At 42.4% G+C, this 24,325-nt stretch overlaps 1 protein-coding gene across 2 annotated transcripts in view; it reads right to left on the bottom strand.

The window, feature by feature from the left end:
* LOC106577539 (neurexin-2) overlaps positions 1-24,325 on the bottom strand; it is a 936,116-nt gene that overhangs the window by 456,296 nt on the left and 455,495 nt on the right. For both annotated transcript variants that reach the window (XM_045701329.1, XM_045701330.1), the window contains exons 7-8: positions 19,990-20,013; positions 3,663-3,824 (exon numbers count right to left, since the gene is read on the bottom strand). In XM_045701329.1, coding sequence (XP_045557285.1) covers positions 3,663-3,824; positions 19,990-20,013 — 186 coding nt within the window. The remainder of the gene's footprint in view (positions 1-3,662; positions 3,825-19,989; positions 20,014-24,325) is intronic.

The following is a 24,325-nucleotide window of genomic DNA, read 5'->3' as shown; positions in this document are numbered from 1 at the left end:
TAATGACAAAGCGAAAACCGTTTTTTAGAAAAGTTAGCAAATGTATTAAAAATAAAAAACAGAAATACCTTATTTATATTAGTATTCAGACAGTTTGCTATAAGACTCAAAATTAAGCTTAGGTACATCCTGTTTCCATTGATCATCCTTGAGATGTTTCTACAACTTGATTGGAGTCCACCTGTGGTAAATTAAATTGATTGGACATGATTTGGAAAGGCACACGCCTGTCTATGTAAGGTCCCACAGTTGACAGTGCATGTCAGAGCAAAACCAAGCCATGAGGTCGAAGGATCTGTCCGTAGAGCTCCGAGACAGGATTGTGTCAAGGCTCAGATCTGGGAAAGGACACCAAAACATTTCTGCAGCATTGAAGGTCCCCAAGAACACAGGGACCTCCATCAATCTTAAATGGAAGAAGCTTGGAACCACCAAGACTCTTCCTAGACCTGGCCGCCCGGCCAAACTGAACAATCGGGGGAGAAGGCCCTTGGTCAGGGAGGTGACCAAGAACCTGATGGTCACTCTGAAGGAGCTCCAGAGTTCCTCTGTGGAGATGGGAGAATCTTCCAGAAGGACAACCATCTCTGCAGCACTCCACCAATCAGGCCTTTATGGTAGAGTGGCCAGACGGAAGCCACTCCTCAGTAAAAGGCACATGACAGCCCGCTTGGAGTTTGCCAAAAGGCCCCCAAAGAATCTCAGACCATGAGAAACAAGATTCTCTGGTCTGATGAAACCAAGATTGAACTCTTTGGCCTGAATGCCAAGAATGCCACTCCAGGACCTTGAAATGCTTCTTACGAAGCCACTCCTTTGTTGCCCGGGAGGTGTGTTTGGGATCATTGTCATGCTGAAAGACCCAGCCACGTTTCATCTTCAATGCCCTTGCTGATGGAAGAAGGTTTTCACTCAAAATCTCACGATACATGGCCCCATTCATTCTTTGCTTTACACGGATCAGTCGTCCTGGTCCCTTTGCAGAAAAACAGCCCCAAAGCATGATGTTTCCACCCCCATGCTTCACAGTAGGTATGGTGTTCTTTGGATGCAACTCAGCATTCTTTGTCCTCCAAACACGACGAGTTGAGTTTTTACCAAAAAGTTATATTTTGGTTTCATCTGACATTCTCCCAATCCTCTTCTGGATCATCCAAATGCTCTCTAGCAAACTTCAGACTGCCCTGGACATGTACTGGCTTAAGCAGGGGGACACGTCTGGCACTGCAGACTAATATTTCAGCTTTTACTTTTAATAACTTTGCAAATGTTTCTAAAAAACAGTTTTTCCTTTGTCCTTATGGGATATTGTGTGTAGATTGATTAGACTATTTTCTAAATTGACTTTAGAATTAGGCTGTAAAGTAAAAAAAAAAAAAAGTCAATAGGTCTGAATACTTTACGAATGCAATGTATGTGTCTCATACATTTGGCAGGAGGTTATGAAGTGCAGCTCAGTTTCCACCTTGTTTTATGGGCAGTGTGCACATAGCCTGCCTTCTCTTGAGAGCCGGGTCTGCCTACGGCGGCCTCTCTCAATAGCAAGGCTATGCTCACTGAGTCTCTCTCTCTCTCTTTCTCTCTGTTCCCTTCACTCGCTCTTCACCTGCTCTTCTCTCTCTAATTTCGCCTTCATTCTCTTCTACACAGTCTTCTCACTCTTACTTGTCATCCTCTCTTCCCATTTTCACAGCTGATTATATATTGCAGACTTCACATGCAGGCTTCATTCTTTCTTGGCTGGACATCTGTCTTCTCTAATCCTTTCGCTGTGTCTGCACCCCTTCCCCATCTGTTCATACAGTATCACCCTTTCTCTTGCTCTTCGCCTTCCTTTCTCCCTTAATACTTTGACAATTACTGGCAGATTTCACTCGTCCAAGTCATGTCAATCTCTTTCTTCTCTTCTCTCTGCATTTTTTAAAATGGGTCCTTTTTCCTCTTTGCGCTGCTTTATGCTCCTTCACTTTCCCTTTCCCTCATCCTCCTCTTTCGTCTTCCTCTTGTCTTTGCTCACCCCCTCCCTCCTTCTCACCCTCTGTTTCTCTCTCTCTCTGTTTGTGAATTGATTGTATCATCATCCTCATCAGTGACATTTTTCGGCATAAGCAACTTTAGGAAGTCAGTCGGCATAAGCAACTTTAGGAGGTCAGCGGGGGCCAAAAGTACTGTTAGTTAGGATAGTAGAATACACAACGTGCAATTTCTAAATTGGGTAGTGCATCAGCAGTTTTCCTCCTGTTATGTTGGTTACTGACCGTCACTCAATTAGCCCATACCAGCTATCATTTTATAGATTGCTAGGTAAGTTAGACTAGCCAGCTATCTAAACCTTGTATTAATCATGGCCGAATAACTGACCGGGCACGCAGGCACGTGCCCAGGGGCCCTTACCTCTAGTGGGCCCCAATTGATTTTGTTAGTCACTCTCACACATACAGTATCATATGAACATGGCATAAGTCATGGCAAAATATGTAGAATTGCAGGATCTTTGCTTTAAAACTGCACATGTTTCTCTCAACCCCATGGCAAATGTGTAGAATTGCAGAAAACTTGTTTTAAAAGACAACGTTTTCTCTCTTCCACATGTCACAATGAGTAAAATTGCATGAAATGTGTTTTAAAAACGGCAGAATTTTCTCTATGCCCCAGGGAAAAATATATAGAATTACAGAACATTTGCTTTAAAAGTAAAATGTTCTTCATGCCGCCAAGAGGGGAGCCAATAAAATGTTTTGCCCCCCCCAAAAGCTAGAAACGGCCCTGATCCTCATCTTCAGGAGACTAGAAATGCCTTGGGAGGATGAGTCCAAGAGGGAATTTTTCTTATAGCAACCAAAATAATGAAAACGTAATTGTAAGAGCATAATTAAGTTAGAGATGTGATTACTATATGATTCATTAAAACTGATGAAAAAGTAATCACTTATTCAAATGAGAGAACCTTTATGAGGAAATGAATTGGTGCCTTATTCCCAGTCCTTCCTATATAAGCCATTAGGCATTCCAGAGTATAATGTTTTAAATGGAGTGGTCCTTTTCTCATCTTGTTGAGTTGTGGCTTGGAGCCTTATTGGTGAGAAAAACTATTTCATACCAACTATGGTGACTTATCATTTTACTTCCTCTTAGAGTTAGGATAATAATTTAGCATCTCTGAGAGAATATCCAGCCTGTTCATAGGGAATGTATGACGCCTCTACACGCCTGTCTGACACCTCCTACTCTCTCACACACACACACACACACACACACACACACACACACACACACACACACACACACACACACACACACACACACACACACACACACACACACACACACACAGAGAGAGAAATGACATCTGTGTAGACTGTTTGTGTACGCGAGCAAGTATGAGTGTCTGAGTGTGTGTGCATCATAGGCAGCCGGTGGTTACCTTACTGGTGACGGAAGGACTCATGGCCATTATTATGAGCCGTCCTCCCTTCAGCAGCCTCCTGGTGCATGCGTGTGTGTGTGTGTGTGTGTGTGTGTGTGTGTGTGTGTGTGTGTGTGTGTGTGTGTGTGTGTGTGTGTGTGTGTGTGTGTGTGTGTGTGTGTGTGTGTGTGTGTGTGCACGCACGTGTTTGTGTGTGATTCCCCCTTGATCCCAGTACTGAACCAGAGACACTCACGTCTTTAAGGCAGCCCATGAAGTTGTTGCTGACGGGTGATCCAGGCAGGTCTGCAGTATTGGGACTCCCCCCTATGTAGAAGAAGTCATCTGATCCTAACATGGTGTAGTCCTCCTGGGTATAACCAGTAGTGGTCAGAATACCATCCACTGATATAGTCACCTGGTACGGGCACGGCCCAACAGAGACAGGTAGGTAGAGAGGGATAGACAGATGGAGCGAGACAACAACAACAAAGAGAGAGAAAGAGTAGAGGAGTGGAGGAGGGGAAAGGAAAGGAAGAAGTTGGATTAAACACTGGCGGTAGGCGGGGCTGTCCCCTACGGTGTGGCGTTACTCGTTATCGATTGGTCGCGTGGGCGCAGCTCAGAGGGGAGTCGCTCACGAGTGCAGTTGCTAGGGTTGACCAATGGGACGATTCTGTTTTCACTCTCTAATAAGGTCTCAAGGGTAAGACTAGTTTGTGCAAGTATGAATTGCATATTATTTGACCACTTAACAAACTAGACAACTGACAATATGACCTTGCAGAGTCAAACAACTGACAAACCTCAATACTTGACTATTCGGTCTGCGTTCCAGTCGAACAGACCCTCAATCAAGAGAATCGGGGGATGAAAATAACTTTATTTTAATATTTAAATGCCAAAAGTCGTGTTTTTTTGTGCGAGGTTACGGGAGCGAGCGGCGTCTTTGATCACTGACGGAGCGGAAACTGACAGACGAAATCAAATGTACACCGCCAGGAGTCTGATGGAGGGGAGATAGCTCCAACTGAGAAAAAAGCCTTTGTTTTCCTTTCATGGAATGTAAAAGGCATCAACCGTCTGTTTTAAAGGCTTCCTCGGGCCCTCTGGAGGAAGATTGTCAGCTTTTGCCAGAAAGGTGCCAGGCGCAAAGACATATTCATTCCCTCTCTCTACAGAATGTTAAGTCCTGGGTCTATTCATTAGTATTACAGAGACACCAGAGTATACTTCAGTGCAGAGTCACTGAGTTGACCTTAATTTGATTATAGCAGAGTTGAGATGAGAGGAGGACTCTTTATCATGTAATACCAGGCCTCTGACTTACTCAGGGTGGGAAAGAAAATCAGATATGAAATCTGTCCAATTGAAGTTCCTATGCAGTGCGAATATATAAAAATAACCAATTTGTCTTGTAACGGACTTAAGTCTTTTGTCTTTCCCATTCACCCTCTGAATGGCACACATACACAATCCATGTCTCAATTGTCTCAAGGCTTAAAAATCTCTCTTTAACTCGTCTCCTCCCCTTCCTCTACATTGAAGTGGATTTAACAAGTGACATCAATAAGGGATCATAGTTTTCACTTGGGTTCACCTGGTCAGTCTGTCATTTTTGCTGATGTTTTTTGTTCCAGGGGTATATTAGATGTGTTGTTTATAATTGAATGTACAACCCTGACGAGTTTTAATCTAACCATCAAGGCGGGAGTAATGTTGACGATCAAAGTCTTCTCTGATCATTTCTGTTTTGTGATTAGAGAACATTGTGACAGTGTTTGCCGTGGATTGTATGGAAACAGAGCAGTGTCTTGCCAAGTGACTTCATTTGGATCGGATTTTACAGTCCAACACCAATTTATATCGTAATTATACTAATAGTCCTGGCTAGGGTGGCTACGATCCTCTCCAATCTTTAATATGACATCTGTTGGCACACACAAACCAACAACCATGCTCTGGGTTACTGTGAATAACATTACATTCCACAGTGCAAATAGTTCATATTCGCTATATGGGTAGTGTGGGCCTTACTAATATCCAATCCAGTGATATTTGGGCTGTTTAGAGGGGGTAGAAAACAGGCAATTATTTTCTTCTTTATTTTCTCTTAATACGGTACCTGTACGTTGATTTTGATTAACTATTGAAATCTGTTTTGTTGATAGTTACAAACGTCCTCCATTTTCTACCAACTTAGAGTACATTGTGTTCTGTAGAACATTGTTGGTCAAAAGATTTCTTCAGCAGTGATTCATTCACCTGTCAAATACTTGAAACTGCTTCATATACATAAATCAACCCTTGGCAACTGACGACTGACTGCTTTATAATAAAACGTTTCCCTAATCACAGTCAACAACAGACTAGTTGAGTACCGAACTGTGAATACCAACAAAGCTAAAACGCTATGAACATTCACCTTTTCTAATTTCAGCAGGACCTCATAAAAGACCTATACAAATATGCCTGAGTCAAAAGTGAAAACAGTGCCGTAACCATGGTACCTTCTTCTTTTGAGGTCCTGAAAACAACCCTGACAACAACTGCACTCCAAAGGTCTCGTCCCCAGCTAAGCACTCTGCTATTCCTTTTTTGTTGTTGTTGTGTGTGTGGCTGTTTTCGTTTTTTGACGTACTTCCCTCAAAACAGGGCAACCCATTTTTATGTCTGCTGTCACTACTTGAGGAAAATATATAGAGGCCAGTTTAGGTCGTGCTTATAGGAGACGTGGAAGAGGTGGTGGTGGAGGCAGAGGTGGGCACATCCCTGGTCATCCTGGGGTGGGGCAGGGCCGTCGATATGTTTGCCTGAGGGCCACTTCTCTGGAGGGGGAGGGGTCCTGTGTGGGGGGCGGGGAAGAGACCGAAGGGGGCGGGAGGAAGGTCAACGTTACCACATCTAGCGACTATAAGTCTTTCGAGAAGCAGCCACGGCTGGCCCAAGTGATTCCAAGTACAAGTGATCGCAACACACGCTAATCAAAACCGGGGATCCATTGCTTTGTGGTTCTCGATCCACTCACTGATAACACAGCCTCTTCTTGGCTGCTGGAGTCCAGCAAATCGGGGGCCAATCCACGGAACTCTACTTGAACCCCTTTCCGTGACAGAATAAGACACCAACTGCAGCAGTTAAGTCACAGTTGGCAGCGGGCCTTGTGTGTTTAGCTGTGTGGTGGTTGGCGGTACAGCGCTACGCTAGCCTGGCACTGGGTCCAGTAGTTAACATCATTAGCGGGCCATTAATGGAGGGAGTGTCAGCCAGCTGCCAGCCACCTGTGAGGATTCCAGCTGAAAGAGGGGAAATGGGAGATTAGCACTGTTTTTTTGGGCCACATCCCTCTCTCTCTCTTTCTCTCCCTACCTCCCTCCGTTCTGCCTGCCCTTGAGTATGTCCGAGCCTCTCAGATCACCCATTGACACACATCAATGCAAGAAATAGTAACAATAAGAAGTTTCACTGTAATCTCCATTCAACTACCTTTTCAAAAATACTAAGTGTCACCCTCCTAGCAATTTACCGACATTTCTTATGCTGGTAATTGTTCAAATTTGGTTATCCCCATTTGTCCAGGCGAAAGAGAACGAGTTGAATCAGGGGGATCTGGCTTTTGCGAAAGTCTGAAGAATATCTTGTTATGGATAGGGGGCAGTATTTTCACGGGCGGATAAAAAACGTACCCGATTTAATCTGATTATTACTCCTGCCCAGAAACTAGAATATGCATATAATTATTAGCTTTGGATAGAAAACACTCCAAAGTTTCTAAAACTGTTTGAATGGTGTCTGTGAGTATAACAGAACTCATTTGGCAGGCCAAAACCTGAGAAGATTCCAAACAGGAAGCGCCCTCTCTGACTATTTCTTGGCCTTCTTGATCATCTCTATCCAAAACAGGGGATCTCTGCTGTAACGTGACATTTTCTAACGCTCCCATAGGCTCTCAGAAGGCGCCAGAACGTTGAATGATGACTTTGCAGGCCATGGCTGAAAAACAGTAGCGCATTTGGTAAGTGGTCGATCTGAGAACAATGAGACTGGTGCGCGCGTGCACGAGACGACTCCATGTTTTTATTTTCAGTCTTTGAACGAAAACAGGGTTTCCCGGTCGGAATATTATCGCTTTTTTTCGAGAAAAATCGCATAAAAATGGATTTTAAACAGCGTTTGACATGTTTCGAATTACGGTAATGGAATATTTTGAAATCTTTTGTCACGAAACGCACCGGGCGCGTCACCCTTCTTTACCCTTCGGATAGTGTCTTGAACACACAACAAAACGCCGCTATTTGGATATAACTATGGTTTATTTGGAACCAAACCAACATTTGTTATTGAAGTAGAAGTCCTGGGAGTGCATTCTGACGAAGAACAGCAAAAGTAATCCAATTTTTCTTATAGTAAATCTGAGTTTGGTGAGTACCAAACTTGGTGGGTGTCAAAATAGCTAGCCATGATGGCCGGGCTATCTACTCAGAATATTGCAAAATGTGCTTTCACCGAAAAGCTATTTTAAAATCGGACACCGCGATTGCATAAAGGAGTTCTGTATCTATCATTCTTAAAATAATTGTTATGTTTTTTGTGAACGTTTATCGTGAGTAATTTAGTAAATTCACCGGAAGTGTTCGGTGGGAATGCTAGTTCGGAACGTCACATGCTAATGTAAAAAGCTGGGTTTTGATATAAATATGAACTTGATTGAACAAAACATGCATGTATTGTATAACATAATGTCCTAGGAGTGTCATCTGATGAAGATCATCAAAGGTTAGTGCTGCATTTAGCTGTGGTTTTGTTTTTTGTGACATTATATGCTAGCTTGAAAAATGGGTGTCTGATTATTTCTGGCTGGGTACTCTGCTGACATAATCTAATGTTTTGCTTTCGCTGTAAAGCCTTTTTGAAATCGGACAGTGTGGTTAGATAAAGTCTTGTCTTTAAAATGGTGTAAAATAGTCATATGTTTGAAAAATTGAAGTTTTCGGATTTTCGAGGAGTTTGTATTTCGCGACACGCCTATCATTGGATATTGGAGCAGGTGTTCCGCTAGCGGAACGTCTAGATGTAAGAGGATATTAAGCTTTCCACGGACTTGAGCAAAATAATAAAATGTCCAATGACCAAAACTAACATGGCTAATAATCAGATATTACATCTAGGGAACTTCTAGGGGGGTATTGGGAGTGCTACGCTACAGTATTCTAGTGAGTTAGGTATGGCCTCAGTCTTCAGCCCCACTGAATAGTATTTTCTGTAATGATGTTGCTGGTGGTTGCACCATCTTCCACTGGCCGTCATCATTCACTAGCCTGAGACTAAATGGTGATGATAACATCACAGCTCGCCGCTGGTTCAAAGTCCCTAGTTACCTCAGATGCCCCTGAACCAGACAGTAGGCTGAGGAAACTGAAGAAACAACAGCCCTGCAATGTCTGCCTAAACTGTATAACACATTTGACTTCAAGCTTTTTTGTTTTATTTGATCAATAATCCAACTTTCAAATACTATTGCTCTTGTTTTGTTTTTTTCCTTGTATTTCCAACACATTACTCAAACACTTGGAAGGATTGTGTTCCATTCCGCTACACTCGCATTAACATCTGCTAACCATGTGTATGTGACAAATCAAATTTGATTTTGTACATAGGCAGCATTCTTTATGGAACTAAAAAGCTCTTTCCTATACAGTGCAGTCAGCCCCTCTCTTTGCCTGATCTAAAAAGAGATGGAACATTCCACATTGTCAACATCACAATCTGGAATCAACACTGGTTCTCTCTCGCTATCTCAATCTTTGTCTCCTTCTCTCTCGCTATCTCAATCTTCGTCTCCTTCTCTCTCGCTATCTCAATCTTCGTCTCCTTCTCTCTCGCTATCTCAATCTTCGTCTCCTTCTCTCTCGCTATCTCAATCTTCGTCTCCTTCTCTCTCGCGCTCTCAATCTTCGTCTCCTTCTCTCTCGCGCTCTCAATCTTCGTCTCCTTCTCTCTCGCGCTCTCAATCTTCGTCTCCTTCTCTCTCGCGCTCTCAATCTTCGTCTCCTTCTCTCTCGCGCTCTCAATCTTCGTCTCCTTCTCTCTCGCGCTCTCAATCTTCGTCTCCTTCTCTCTCGCGCTCTCAATCTTCGTCTCCTTCTCTCTCGCGCTATCTCAATCTTCGTCTCCTTCTCTCTCTCGCTATCTCAATCTTCGTCTCCTTCTCTCTCTCGCTATCTCAATCTTCGTCTCCTTCTCTCTCTCGCTATCTCAATCTTCGTCTCCTTCTCTCTCTCGCTATCTCAATCTTCGTCTCCTTCTCTCTCTCGCTATCTCAATCTTCGTCTCCTTCTCTCTCTCGCTATCTCAATCTTCGTCTCCTTCTCTCTCTCGCTATCTCAATCTTCGTCTCCTTCTCTCTCTCGCTATCTCAATCTTCGTCTCCTTCTCTCTCGCTATCTCAATCTTCGTCTCCTTCTCTCTCTCGCTATCTCAATCTTCGTCTCCTTCTCTCTCGCTATCTCAATCTTCGTCTCCTTCTCTCTCGCTATCTCAATCTTCGTCTCCTTCTCTCTCGCTATCTCAATCTTCGTCTCCTTCTCTCTCGCTATCTCAATCTTCGTCTCCTTCTCTCTCTCGCTATCTCAATCTTCGTCTCCTTCTCTCTCTCGCTATCTCAATCTTCGTCTCCTTCTCTCTCTCGCTATCTCAATCTTCGTCTCCTTCTCTCTCTCGCTATCTCAATCTTCGTCTCCTTCTCTCTCTCGCTATCTCAATCTTCGTCTCCTTCTCTCTCTCGCTATCTCAATCTTCGTCTCCTTCTCTCTCTCGCTATCTCAATCTTCGTCTCCTTCTCTCTCTCGCTATCTCAATCTTCGTCTCCTTCTCTCTCTCGCTATCTCAATCTTCGTCTCCTTCTCTCTCTCGCTATCTCAATCTTTGTCTCCTTCTCTCTCGCTATCTCAATCTTCGTCTCCTTCTCTCTCGCTATCTCAATCTTCGTCTCCTTCTCTCTCGCTATCTCAATCTTCGTCTCCTTCTCTCTCGCTATCTCAATCTTCGTCTCCTTTTCTCTCGCTATCTCAATCTTTGATTCCTTGTCTCTCTGACCCTCTCTCTCTCTCTCTGACCCTCTCTCTGACCCTCTCTCTCTCTCTCTGACCCTCTCTCTCTGACCCTCTCTCTCTGACCCTCTCTCTCTCTCTCTCTCTGACCCTATGACTCCTTCTCTCTCTCTCTCTCTGACCCTCTCTCTCTCTCTCTCTCTGACCCTATGACTCCTTCTCTCTCTCTCTCTCTGACCCTCTCTCTCTCTCTCTCTGACCCTCTCTCTCTCTCTCTCTGACCCTCTCTCTCTCTCTCTGACCCTCTCTCTCTCTCTCTCTCTCTCTCTGTCTCTGACCCTCTCTCTCTGACCCTCTCTCTCTCTGACCCTCTCTCTCTCTGACCCTCTCTCGCTCTCTCTGACCCTCTCTCTCTCTCTCTGGCCCTCTCTCTCACTATCTCAATCTCACTCCTCTCTCACTCTGACTCCTCTCTCACTCTGACTCTCTCTCTCTCTCTCTCTGACCCTCTCTCTCTCTCTCTCTGACCCTCTCTCTCTCTCTCTCTCTCTCTCTGACCCTCTCTCTCTCTCTCTGACCCTCTCTCTCTCTCTCTCTCTCTCTCTGTCTCTGACCCTCTCTCTCTGACCCTCTCTCTCTCTGACCCTCTCTCTCTCTGACCCTCTCTCGCTCTCTCTGACCCTCTCTCTCTCTCTCTGGCCCTCTCTCTCACTATCTCAATCTCACTCCTCTCTCACTCTGACTCCTCTCTCACTCTGACTCTCTCTCTCTCTCTCTCTGACCCTCTCTCTCTCTCTCTCTGACCCTCTCTCTCTCTCTCTCTCTCTCTCTCTGACCCTCTCTCTCTCTCTCTCTCTGACCCTCTCTCTCTCTCTCTCTCTCTGACCCTCTCTCTCTCTCTCTCTCTGACCCTCTCTCTCACCCTCTCTCTCACTCTCTCTGACCCTCTCTCTCACTATCTCAATCTCTGACTCCTCTCTCACTCTGACTCTCTCTCACACTATCTCAATCTCTGACTCTCTCTCTCTGACCCTCTCTCTCTCTCTCTGACCCTCTCTCTCTCTCTCTCTGACCCTCTCTCTCTCTGACCCTATGACTCCTTCTCGCTCTGACCCTCTCTCTCACTATCTCAATCTCTGACTCCTCTCTCTCTGACTCTCTCTCTCACTCTCTCTCTCACTATCTCAATCTCTGACTCTCTCTCTCACTATCTCAATCTCTGACCCTCTGACTCCTTCTCTCTCACTATCTCAATCTCTGACCCGGACTTCGTCTCTCTGACTCTCTCAATCTCTGATTCTCTCAATCCTTCTCTCTGACTCTCTCTCTCTGACTCTCTCTCTCTCTGACTCTCTCAACACACATGCCTCACATGAAAACACACATGCAAACACGATTTCAATATTTGAAAGGGTAGACTGTGAGCTGACTACCAATAATGAAAGTCATAGTTTCGGATGAATCATATTTAAGTTTTAAACAAGAATAAAACAAGCCCAATTAAACGAATGGCGCGCCAGTCAAAGTCAGCTCAACTTCTCAAAGTGCTGCCAAACGTACAATTAGGGTGCCTAACACTCCACTTTACCTTGAACGAGGCCCAAGGCTTTTGTGCTGATGGCAGCATTACATGGTAAAGCTTGTTTACACTGTATATCACAGGTGAACTGAATAATTTCTTAATGGCTGCAACACCTTATGGGCTACAAGCCTTAATATTGGAGGCTTAGAGGTAACACCTGGCACGGCACGAGACAGGATGTCAGGATGTTTCAAGGCAACAGTGACCACAAGTTAACACAACAAAGGTTCCACTGGGATGAAATCAATGGGCTAAGGACGAGAGAAAAATAGGAACTTTCTGAAGGGTTTTATTGGCTCATTCTCTACCGCTTTCCTCTCTGTCAAAATGAAAGGATTGGATCCGGATTCTAGCCAATGACAATCCATTATACTGTAGGTAGACTGTCAGTGAACCAATCCAACTTCTTTAAAGGTATATTCTGTAATCCATGAATACATACTGTATGATCAGCTTTCCTAATGCTGGAACATAGAAGGAAAGCGTCCATTGAGGACAGTGCAGAATCAGTAAAGCCATTTTCACAGAGCTGCACCATAAGCTGAAAGCCATTGCTCTTTCACCAATGATTTCTGTAGAAGCAGAAAATGCACTTGGTGCACTCTTAACATGGGTGGAATGGAGTGGGTCGCTATAGGGTAATCGAGTAAGAAAATATACTCTGATCCTCCCACCCACATAGGTAATGCATTTAGATTACGGCGTACTTGCTTTTACACAGGACGTTTCCTTTTAAAGCAATAATATTACATATTTTGCGATTTTTACATCTAAATTAGACTAGCCAAAATGAATTATACACCCTCTTGGAGTGGTGCAATGTTCCGTGTAGTTATCTTACTTAAACTGTGTTAACTTCGATGTTGACTCTATTACAAACCGTGCCGGGATATCATTCAGGGAGTGCTATCAAACTTAAATTTCCTCACGTATCCTATTATATAGCAGAAGACATTAGAAATGGGTCTAGGAGTTATAATGAAAGGGCGTATTCTGAGGTTTGTGACGAAGGGGAAATTGCCTGCTTTCCCTTTAAATTGCTCAGCCAGTGCATTTATTTACCTAACATGTCAAAGAAATGAAACTGGTTGGCATGCAGAAAAAGGATTGAAGGACTCTGGGTAAGCAGGTATAAACAGGACACATCCACAACTATGTGGTTACTGCATGGAGTATGATATAGGACAGTGGTTGGAAACCTTTGTTTCAACCTTTGTTTCAACATGCCCTTAACTATTCAACTACCATTGCCGTCAAATTTGACGATTTGACGATCAGTGGAATATGTGTGTGCGTGCTGGGCTGGGACAAATGCATGCCCACCGTGCAAGCTCGATCAGACAGATAAATATGTCATCAAGCTATGAATTTGTGATTTGATCCTGGGTTGCAGCTGACGCGACAAAATGTCACCAGCTTTTGGTAAAAGCTTCCATCTTGTTGTCACTGGACCAAAGTAACACATGGAGAGAAATTGATCACCTTGTCAGACTAGAGATAATTACATCATACTGATGTATTGGAGCCAGGGTCATTTCTGTGCCTCTTTTATTTACGTTTAAAAAAAAATGCCTTGACAGCGCATTCCTTCTCATGCCAAACTAAACTGTGCTCCTCAGAACCGAATATATTATATTTAGCCTCCGCAATAACACTATAGTAACGCTACAACCCGCCGTTCCATTTAATCCGACAATAGACTTAGCGCTATGTAATTGATTCCCATTACACGATTGCAATTCCCCTTGTAAAACAAAGCACGCAGTTCCAGCTTAGTAAGCATCTAGCCTGAGAATCAAAAAGGAATAGGGAGACTTAAATCCTAGCTCTGTTGATGCACAGGGTTTCGCTGTGCCTCTCTGCAGCATAGCCGGGTCTTTTGATCGGCGCATTGATGCGCCGGCTTGTGTGGCATTCAAAACTGGCTGTAATGACCTAATGTGAGGACATTGTTCGGCGGACAAAGTGCTGTCCAATCCACTTCATAGCGTCGTTTCAAACCGGCAATTAGCGCCATGTGCGGCCGTTTCCGGGACATTTATACCGAGAAAGCAATATCTTATTGTACATTATATCACATTGAGAGTCCAAAAAACATCCTTATATTTTGTGAAACTATGGTATAATCAGTTTTTTCATATATTGTAGGCCAGCAATAAAGTCATTTAGTGAGGGTAGGAAGCTACATAGAGGTAGATGATTACATTAATCTTAGTCCACTATCTAGCTGAGAATTGGGTACAAACCCCTTTCTGGCAAGCATTCACACACAAACAGACAGAGAGACAGAGAAAGAGAGAGCGACAGAGACAGAGAAAGAGAGACAGAGAGAGACAGAGAGAGAAAGAGAAAGCTCCTATTCCTAACCCTGATTACAGGACACAGCCAACTCAAATCTCTCCAAAGCACTGGAGCTAGGAGTGTGTGATCTCTGCTGTGTGGTGTGTGTGTCCCTCTCATCCCTGCTAAAGCTCTGATAGGAGCTGTTTACACTCATAAGGGCCAGAGCAGGGATTGGCTTTGCCACAAGGTCACAACGTGACCTGCTATTGGTAAACCGTACAGTCTCATTCAAACCCTCATCCTGTTGCCAAGTGAAGAGACAAAGGAAAAGGCATACTGCCTAACACCTCATTTATTTTTCATTAACCCCATTCTCTGGCGATAGACAGTGTGGCTGTATGGAAAAAGCACCCATTGATTTGGACCAGATGGGTCAGTGAACCACATGCCATGAGTTACTGGACTAGTAAGCCGAGGTAACTCGACACTGCGGATCTCTAGCTTAGTCTATTCCAACTCAAGATATTACATTTACAGCCCTGTTGTTTGGCTGGCTATGGGAGACCTCTGGAGTGCAGTTCAGCGTTGTGCTCTAATAGCGCGGCCTGTGGTGTGCTTGGCTGAGCGTGTCACTGGCTCATTGACCATGCTGGGCTCTGTGACACTGAAACCACCGCCAGAGAGTTCTCCTTCTACTGGATACCCTCTCATCATGACAGCATCAGGGGCCTGCCTGGACAAGGAGCTATAACATACATACATGCATTATTGCAAACACACAATTGTGCACACACACACACACACACACACACACACACACACCGTGTCAGAGAGAAGACCAGGTGAAGCACCCTAAGTGGCTCCTCTACTGCCTACATTGATTTCCTATGGTCTGGCATAGCCTGGCTTCTGACCGTAACAATAGTCTGGAACAAATCCTGGAAACTCAAGAGGGGGCCTGCATACTTGCATAGAAAAGTGCATCGAAGTGAAGCCATGCAGGCTGTCTTGGATAGTGGGACTGGGCGGCTGTACCAAAGCATTGTTGTACTGACAGCTTAGCCTCCGTGATCCCGGTATGGAAGGCGTCGGAACAATAGAGTTTATAAGCTTCATGTTACTGGAAACACATGCACACCCAATATCAATTGGGATATAGATGATCAACATGATCAACTCATGTTTCAAGTAAGTAATCATGTGACTTTATTTTCTCAGAGGCAGCGGTGAGTTGTTTTGTTCACCTTTACTTTCACCTTAGTGCTCTAACGCCTAACGTTTTCTGAAGTCACTACTGTAACTTGTCTGCGACACACTGTTTGGAGGCGGGGCAACGCACGGTTCTAACCACTTCAGGTAGCTAACCACTTTTAACAGTTCCTTCACTGAGGACAACATTGTAAATGTGTTTTTGGTTTAGCATGCACAGAAAATGACAGTCTTACCTTCACAGTAAATTCCTTACCTGATTGAAGCGTAGGTCTTTTAGCAAATCATTTCTTACTACTTACCTTCAGAAGAGTTTTTAACTGTTTGAGGAGGCAAACATCATAAAGTCCACATTTACAATTGTCAAGCAAAGTTAGTTATCAGCGTTGAATACTCATTTCACATACAGTACAGTATTAGTCAAAATGCAGGGCAAATTAAATGCTTCTCAAATACATCATCCAAAGAAAACGCTTTTCATTGGTCTGCGAACGCACACAACAGCTACACGTTCCATGAACACCCCCTTTGACCTTTCGCCCTAAGACAGGTCAAAGGAGGGTGGGGAGTCTGAGCAGAGAGAGGGGGTCTGTTCAGCAAGTAATCCTCTTACAGGTGGCTGGCAGCTGGACTGGACAACTAGCAGTGACTGAACTCAGTGAGAAAGATCCTAATCCTGAAGTCTTCAGCCATCAATATGAAGCCTTTAGCTCTGAGGGCTAATCCAACTGATGCCTTCAATTACTCTATGAACCCTGGGTTAGTGAGAGGAAGGATGGGGGCTGGTGGACGTGAAGGCAGCGCAAGGGGGCAGAGGAGGGGCAGGGGGAACTATTTTGAGACCATTCCCGAGTCTCAGTAAAGGATGGAGGGGAGTTTTAGTTGTGTGTTGGGCAGTTAAGGAGTGGGGTTGGAGGGTGAACGGTTAGTGCTTTAGTAAGTAAGGGAGAGTCAGACACAAAAATGGTTGTTAGTACAGTTACAACAAAGGTTTGATTCATACAGTAGTATTAGTAACAAATTGTTTTAGTAATAGTAGTAGTAGTAGTAGGAGTAGTAGTAGTAGTAGTAGTAGTAGTAGTAGTAGTAGTAAAACAATTAGGAGGAGTCTTTAAAGTCCTCTGCAATTTGATTTGTCCAACCAGATCAGATTTTCGGACTGAATGCGTGTTATTTTTGTGACAAGGGCTTGTTTTGGTTAAGAAGAAACAAAATGATTCCATCCAAGCTAATAAGGTGGACATGAGCCATGCACTGAATGCCTGGGTGACAACATGGAATATTAAAGGAGTAGTCCATCAGACAAAACAAACATGAACCAACGGACACAACAATCAAACCAAAACCACAACAACAAAAAACACTTTGAGAGGAGGCGGCAATGGGAAAAGAGAAAGCCAAACAAAATGGCAGAGGGCACCACTTCTACACCAGACAAAAGGGCAAAGGAAAAGGCAATGAGGTTAAGGGTGATATTAGGACAAGAATGCCAAAGGAAAGAACACCCATCTAGACACGCGTGCTTACTGGCACGTGCTGGGCTAGAGCAGCGAAGTCAACTTTCGGGTTAGGATGCAGATGTCTATGACGCTAGCCAGAAAAAAACAGCATGCAAACAGGGTGCATGATTCAAACAAAACAAAAATGATAATGTACGATGAGGGACAAAACCGATGTAGCAACCACAAATGTATGTAGTCAACGGAAAATGGAGAGGGTTTTAAAGAACTGGAAAATCTAAGTGAGGGGAAAAAGGCTTCCACTGTCAACGGTGAATAGAAAGGCAAATGTAACATTGAATTTGTTCAATCTAAGAGCTATATGAAATCCCTTGATTTCAATCTCAATCTATGTGTGTGCATGTGCTAATAACTAGCAGGTGACAGTAGCTAACGAAAATACCCTACATATCCCTTCCCTTACTCTTACAGGTATAAATACACATTGCCACTAATGGAAAAGTGACTCTGAACATACACCTACTGGAGTTTGATTGATTGAGTAATTTACAGTAGTTATGAAACCCATAACTGGCTGGAATAACAATAGTCTCAGGCTGGTTCTTTGTTTTGCTATTCCGTAGGCTAGCTTTTCCCTTATGGTTTGCTTCCACTCCCACTCAGGTGTAGTTGTGATGGATGGCTCACACAGCCTCCTGTAGGCAACACTCTTCTAGTCACCTAGAAAATGAAAAGCCGTTCCCACTCTTATTTTTTCCTTTTTTCTTATTATTTTTTTCTAGCAAGGTAAGGAGTGAGGTCGTATTATTTGTTTTAGTAAGTAATAAAATTAGAATAAAGTTAATCAAAAGAAAACAAAACCCTAAAATAACAGGGGTGGCTTGAGTTACGAGGCCATACAGATAATATTAGAACGGTTGATATATGTATGAATATATATAATAGCCATGATATATATACATATACATATATGCTTTAATGTCATTGGTTTATAAAAAAAAATACAAAAAAAGATAAGGGGGGTCAACTCTTACATGCATGGGGTGAGGCCAGTAAACTCAGAGGTAACAAGGTAGTGTTAGTGATGGAGACAGTAGATCGGACACAGTTGAAACATTCCAAGAGATATCCCCCTACATGTCATGCAACAATACTGGGGAGCGCAGAACCCATGTTTTTATTTCATTGTGCAAATCCAGTGACAGGAAGTAAGAAACTAACCAACTACAGCTACCCGGAAAGATCAAACAGTACAGAATCTCTTTTACTATGTGTTCCACTATGGGTGCTAATTTTTGAAGATCTGTGAAATAATTTACTATTGACTAGTTTAATGTCCTTGACTCTAACATGTAAATAACATTCATATTCCACACTTAACAAACTGAATATGAAAACATCTGAAATATAAGATGCCTACACAAATGTTATACATGAAAGAAAGTAATGTACTGTAAATGAGATCTTAATTTCTTCCCTAGAGTTTTCAACAGTTTTTTGGTAATAAACAAGTAGTGTTAATTGAGTCATTTACACTAGTGCATGGCAATGCTGTAATTCCAAAAAATTGCTTATGTAAAGCAATAAAAAATTGTATCCTTCTGGGGCATTTTTTATTTTTTTAATTGGCACGGATTACCGAAACGTCTTCTAACAAAACAACCACATCAGTATTTATACGCCAACCAGCCTTTAATACTCTCCTTTCTCATTTTGTCCATTCTATCCCTTTCTAGAAAAAAAAATCACTTTCCCCATTTCCTTCAGGAAACCAGTAGCAACACTGTCTTTGTTGCCTGACTCCTAGCAGTCTGGTTATACACAATAAAGCCTTAGTGGCGGACAAGGGGACAATATTTACCATTCAGAGACAATGGCATTTAATTAGGCTGGGTGTTGAGAGTCTAGGTAAGGGCTCAGAGCTGATCCAGCTCAGTCGTAAATCACGCTATAGGTCTAATGGGATCGGGTCCTCATTTGAGGCCCTGCTTTATGGCCTGACCTCTTGCCACTAAATAAGGAGGTGTATATACGGACCTGAACTATTCCTGTTTGCGTGGGAACCACAGGTCTTGGCACATGCAGCCTCACCTGTGGCAAACTATCAAAATGGATGTCTTTATGCAGCTGGAATTTACCTTTTGCTCTCGTAAAATGAAGACAGAATCAATGTTGTTTTACAAGCTGTACTCCTGGATATATTCATTTGCTGCAGTGCATTCTCGACAGAACCCGTAGATTGTTCAACCTATTCCTTTGGCAACTATTTAAATCTGAACAATACCAGTGCTGTCAACTAGGTTGGCTTATATATTTTATTGCAGTCAATTTAGAAGTCTACTAGGTTAGTCTAGTTGAATAGTATTCTGTTTTACTAGATATGCTAAAGACATAGGTAATCTAGTTTCACACATAGTAGAATACTATCCAAATGGCCCTAGTTCTTAATACCTGCCACTGGGGTTGTAATAGTAGGGGTATTTCTCTGTCAATGGAGTCCGCTATGTACGTTCACTTCAAGTACGCTTGTTGCAAGAAAATTAATAGGGGGAAAAACTGAAGTAAATCGTAACTTTTTTTGGATAGATTTTGTTATAGTCAATTCAGAAGTTGCTACTGTATCTTTCTTGAAAGATGATTCTTTATTTCTTCATAAGGATAGTGTTTGAGGAAAAAAATAACCAAATAAAAGGGGGAAAAAAATCTAAGTAACAATTTTTTTTTAAAATTGTTGTTAAATTAATCATTTTAGGGCAGACCTCTTTCAGTGGATAGGTAACATTTTTGGAAGGAAGGGAGGAGTTTTGGATGGTAAAAACTGGTAACAAACAAAGTAAAAGAAAGACAAATAGAGGTGATTTTTTTTCAGCTACCTTGGAATCGATGGAAGTTTGTATTTTCAGTAAGAGCAAACGGAATAGAAAGAGATAACGGAAACCCAGGGCAAACCAAAGTAAAGACAATTAGAATGATATCTACCATATAATGCAGTTTGTTTACCATAGCGTGTCCAATGCCTGCGTGCTTCAGGAGAAAACAGGGGGAGGAGAAAGAAAAAAAAAGAATGACAAACCGTGAACTCAATTACGGACACTTCAAAAATAAATAAAGGAGATTTCGCCTTTTTGATAAACAAAAACAGGTTAATTAATTTGAGAATAGGCGATAATAATCCAACCAATCAATCCTTGAAATGTCCAAAATTAAATAAAATTTGGATGATACAAATCATCCAAATAAAGAAATAAAGAAAGTAATTGGAAACTTTTTTTTTGTATTAAAGGGTTGTCGAAAAATAAAAGAGATAAAACAATATCATTTTATTTGTTAGTACGTAAGTTCACACATTAAGTAGAAAAAAGAACAGATGACTCACATTCCGTGAATGACACAATGTTAGTTGTAAAAACTAAAAGGATAAAGGTAAAGGAAAACCAAATCACAAAAGAAAATAGTAAATTGGAAAATTCTTAAGCTTTTTGTTAGTAAAAAGACAAGAGTTAGCAAATTAATTTTCACATAGAGGGGTTGGGGGCAGATTGGGGGTGGGGCTTGTTTCTGAGTGGGGAAGGGAATGAAGGAAAAGCAGTTCAGTATTAGTAGTAGCCACTTCTGCTAGTCTTGGCTGTGGGTGTGGCTGGTAGGAGGGACAAGCTCCTTAGAATCGGTGTTCCATTGCAGGGGGTGTGGCCAATCATATTCCGAATGGTTGGCAGGTTATATTTTCCTAGGCAAACATTTTCTCAAGTTGCTTTTCTTAAAGATCTTGTGCAAGAGCCAGTTTAGGGAGTATGGAGAAGCCAGAAGAAGAAAAAACCATATCAAAATGTAAATTATCACAATTATCACAATAGTTAAAGAGAATAAGGACAGCAGTATTGACGATGATAATCAGAAAGTTAAGGATATTCGATTTCAACGGGGTATATAAGAAAAACAAAACAAAAATGACATTCATTGCATATTGTAGCAGAGAAAAGCGCAAGAGAAGGAAAGAAAGAAAGGATTGAAAGACATTTTGTTCCTTTTGGGGATGCAGTATCATTGTGTCTGTGTCCTGAAAGAGAGATATTCAGTTATTCAAGTTCACTTCCAAAACACGCAATAACCCATATCCTCTGCCCCTACGGAGAGAAACAAACACAAAATGGACACTGTTAGAAGTCGACTATTTATATGCACTTGATGATAAACAGTTTCCTGGCTTTTCCTCACAATTCACTGTGAATGATGACAATGAATATGCTGTACGCACCAATGTTGAATTCGCAAATTGTCATGTGATGCCTGTATGAAGCCTGATGTAATTTTAACCTTAATTCCCAACTAGAGGAGAAAGTATAGCTTTTTAAATAGACGACTGTACTTCTCTCTGACTTGGTATGTTCATATCTCACAATGTTGTGCCAGATAGATCAATTATATACCAGTGTTACGTGTGAGTTTGCGCATGCTTGCGTGAGTGTGTACATTTGTGCTCATGTGCAAAAATACAGTACAGAGCCTTCCCACTGGGCAACAATTGGTTGAATCAATGTTGTTTCCATTTGTTTCATTTCAACAACAAAAAAAGCAATGTGATGACGTTGAATCAACGTGAAAAACTGATTTGATTTGCAAAAAGTCATCAACGTATAGGAATTTCTGATTTTTTTCTACCTTACTATTAACCTAAATCCAATGACATGGTGAATATGTTTTGATTTCATGTTGAATTCACATTAGTTGACAACTCAACCAAATGTGAATCGAAACTAGACGTTGAAATGACGTCTGTGCCCAGTGGGTTGTGGCTTTTCTGTACGTGTCCAAAGGGTTACTTTGTGTGATTATGAGTGGGAGTGAATAAGAGTGGCAGCCACACATCTGAACTCCACAGTGGCAGTGGGGTTAGTCAAAAAAAGAAGATGGCCGCTCACTGTTTGATCCGGGTCACCAGATCCGGGTAAGCAGTGTCAAGCACCCCCGCTCTGCCGCTAATGATTTATGTTAATCCATTAATTAGGTAAATAAGTTCCAACAGTGGGTGTGAAATTTGCATATGTATGCCTCTCTGCCTCGTCAAAGACCCACACTGTGCTTGTGTCTCTAATCGTAACAAAACACAGACACAGATACATCAAACTCAAAATAGGCATTCAAAGAGACTGGGGACGCAAAACAATGGTTTATTAAATAAGACAAATGACGGTCTATGAAGGTGACAACCACTGTGTGTCTTTGTCAAACGGACAGATAGCAATTATGTGAATCATCTTTTTTGTTGTTGTGAGAAGCGTGATTAAATATTATGTTTGTGGCGTTTCAGATCCGTCCAGTGTTTGATGTCTGAATCCAGAACTGATCTCAGATCTTTAAGATGTTCTTACATTCAGGGAAAGTCACGGAATGCATGTGGAAAATGTATCTTCTCAGACTACTGACGCTCTTTGAATGGACATAAAAAGAGGGAGGAAGCAAAGTATGGAGAGAAGTCAGACTGAAGTCATCCCTTCATCAACGTTTTGGAGAAAGAGAAGACAAATTAACACCCTGAATTGACCAAAGTCGGTATAGAGATCCTCGACCAACATTCCAGACCTACACTCCTCCTTTCTCTTCTAACCATGTCATTTTTATTTCTATTTAACCTTTATTTTATCAGGGAGTCATAGCGTGACCGCATGTTAAATAATTCAAGTGAAGACGGGCAAAGAAAGTCAGAAGGAAGAAAGAGGTATAGCTCAATATACCAGCTTCTGAAACCATCGGAGATCGCTTAAACTTTTATGAACCTGTAGCGTGAGAGGGAGAAAGACAGAGAGAAATAAAAGATGGCAGAGATCCAAAGAAATTGAAATAGAGTGTTCGAGAAATAGGGAGACAGAGAGAGAAAGAGAGAGAGACAACGAGAGAGAGAGAGAGAGAGACAGCGCGAGAGAGAGACAGCGAGAGAGAGAGAGACAGCGAGAGAGAGAGAGAGAGAGAGAGAGAGAGAAAGAAAAAAACAGAATAACAGAGACAGAAATATAACTGTCTCTCACGTTATACAGGAACAGACGTCTCAACCTCAGCCTGCCAGTGGGTATACTCAACAAGGCCTCCCTATTTTCAGTCTTCAGCTGTGGCATTGACGGCCCTCGTCCGCCCTCGCCTTCCCTGTCTGTAATTGACTCATATGGGACAGGGAGGCAGGGAGGAGGCGGTGGTCATTGTTTGCTGATGGGGGATACAACTAATCGTGTAAACAAGGAGCAGGCCCAGATAAATAACTTTTTATAAGCTCGCTCAGCCGATCCCTGCATTATTAATGTGGGGTAGAGACTATAAAGAGCTATTAGCATTGTTTCACCATTGTAGCCTTCCACTTGCGGAAGGAAAGGAGAGAATTGACATGTCTTCTCTGTCAACAGTCTGGGGAAAGTGGCAAATCGCTAAGGCCCAGAAGCAAATGAGATGACAGCCGGATCGTGTTGACTGAGCAGCAGTAAATGAGGCTATCAGGAGTTTGATCTTTACGCACATGTCACAATGGACAAAGTTGAACTATCACCGTGAGCACAATCGAGATAAATATTTAATGCGGCTGTAAAAAAGATCAATGGTTGGCAGACTCTGAAAAGGCCCACTGTAGCATGGGTCTGTGTGGATTTATAACACATAACAAGAGAACTGTAAGACTGATGACCGCTTTCATATACATTTCCAATTTAGCCAATAATAGTCAGTGATAAAAAGGGACAGGGATAAATCGTATTGGCTGGAATGAATGGTTAGTATTTTTCATTAGACCTGAGGTAGTTGAGAGGGTAATGGGTTTTATAGAGTGGGATAAGATTAGAGCACTACTCCTAGAAGAGAGTCTGCATACAGAACTCATATTGAAATGGTCACATAGTTGATCATTCAGGGAACATCACCTACCATGCCTTCAGAAAGTATTCATACCCCTTGACTTATTCCATATTATGTTGTTTTACAGGCTGAATTCTCACCCTGCTACACACAATACCCCATAATGACAAAGGGAAAATAGTTTTTTTTAGACATTTAGCAAATTTATAGAAAATTTAAGACAGAAATATCGAAGTAATATAAGTATACAAACCCCCGAGCCAATACTTTGTAAAAGCATCTTTGACAGTGATTACAGCTGTTCGTCTTCCTGGGTAAGTCTTTAAGAGCTTTCCATTACATTTTTGTCATTTAGCAGACGCTCTTATCCAGAGCGACTTACAGTAGTGAATGCATACATTTCATACATTTTTTTTTTTTTGTACTGGCACCCTGTGGGAATCGAACCCACAACCCTGGCGTTGCACACACCATGCTGGCGTTGCAAACACCATGCTCAACC

Source organism: Salmo salar, chromosome ssa18 (genome assembly GCF_905237065.1).
Source record: "Salmo salar chromosome ssa18, Ssal_v3.1, whole genome shotgun sequence".
Lineage (NCBI taxonomy): Eukaryota > Metazoa > Chordata > Actinopteri > Salmoniformes > Salmonidae > Salmo > Salmo salar.
This window is presented reverse-complemented; position numbering and strand designations above follow the sequence as displayed.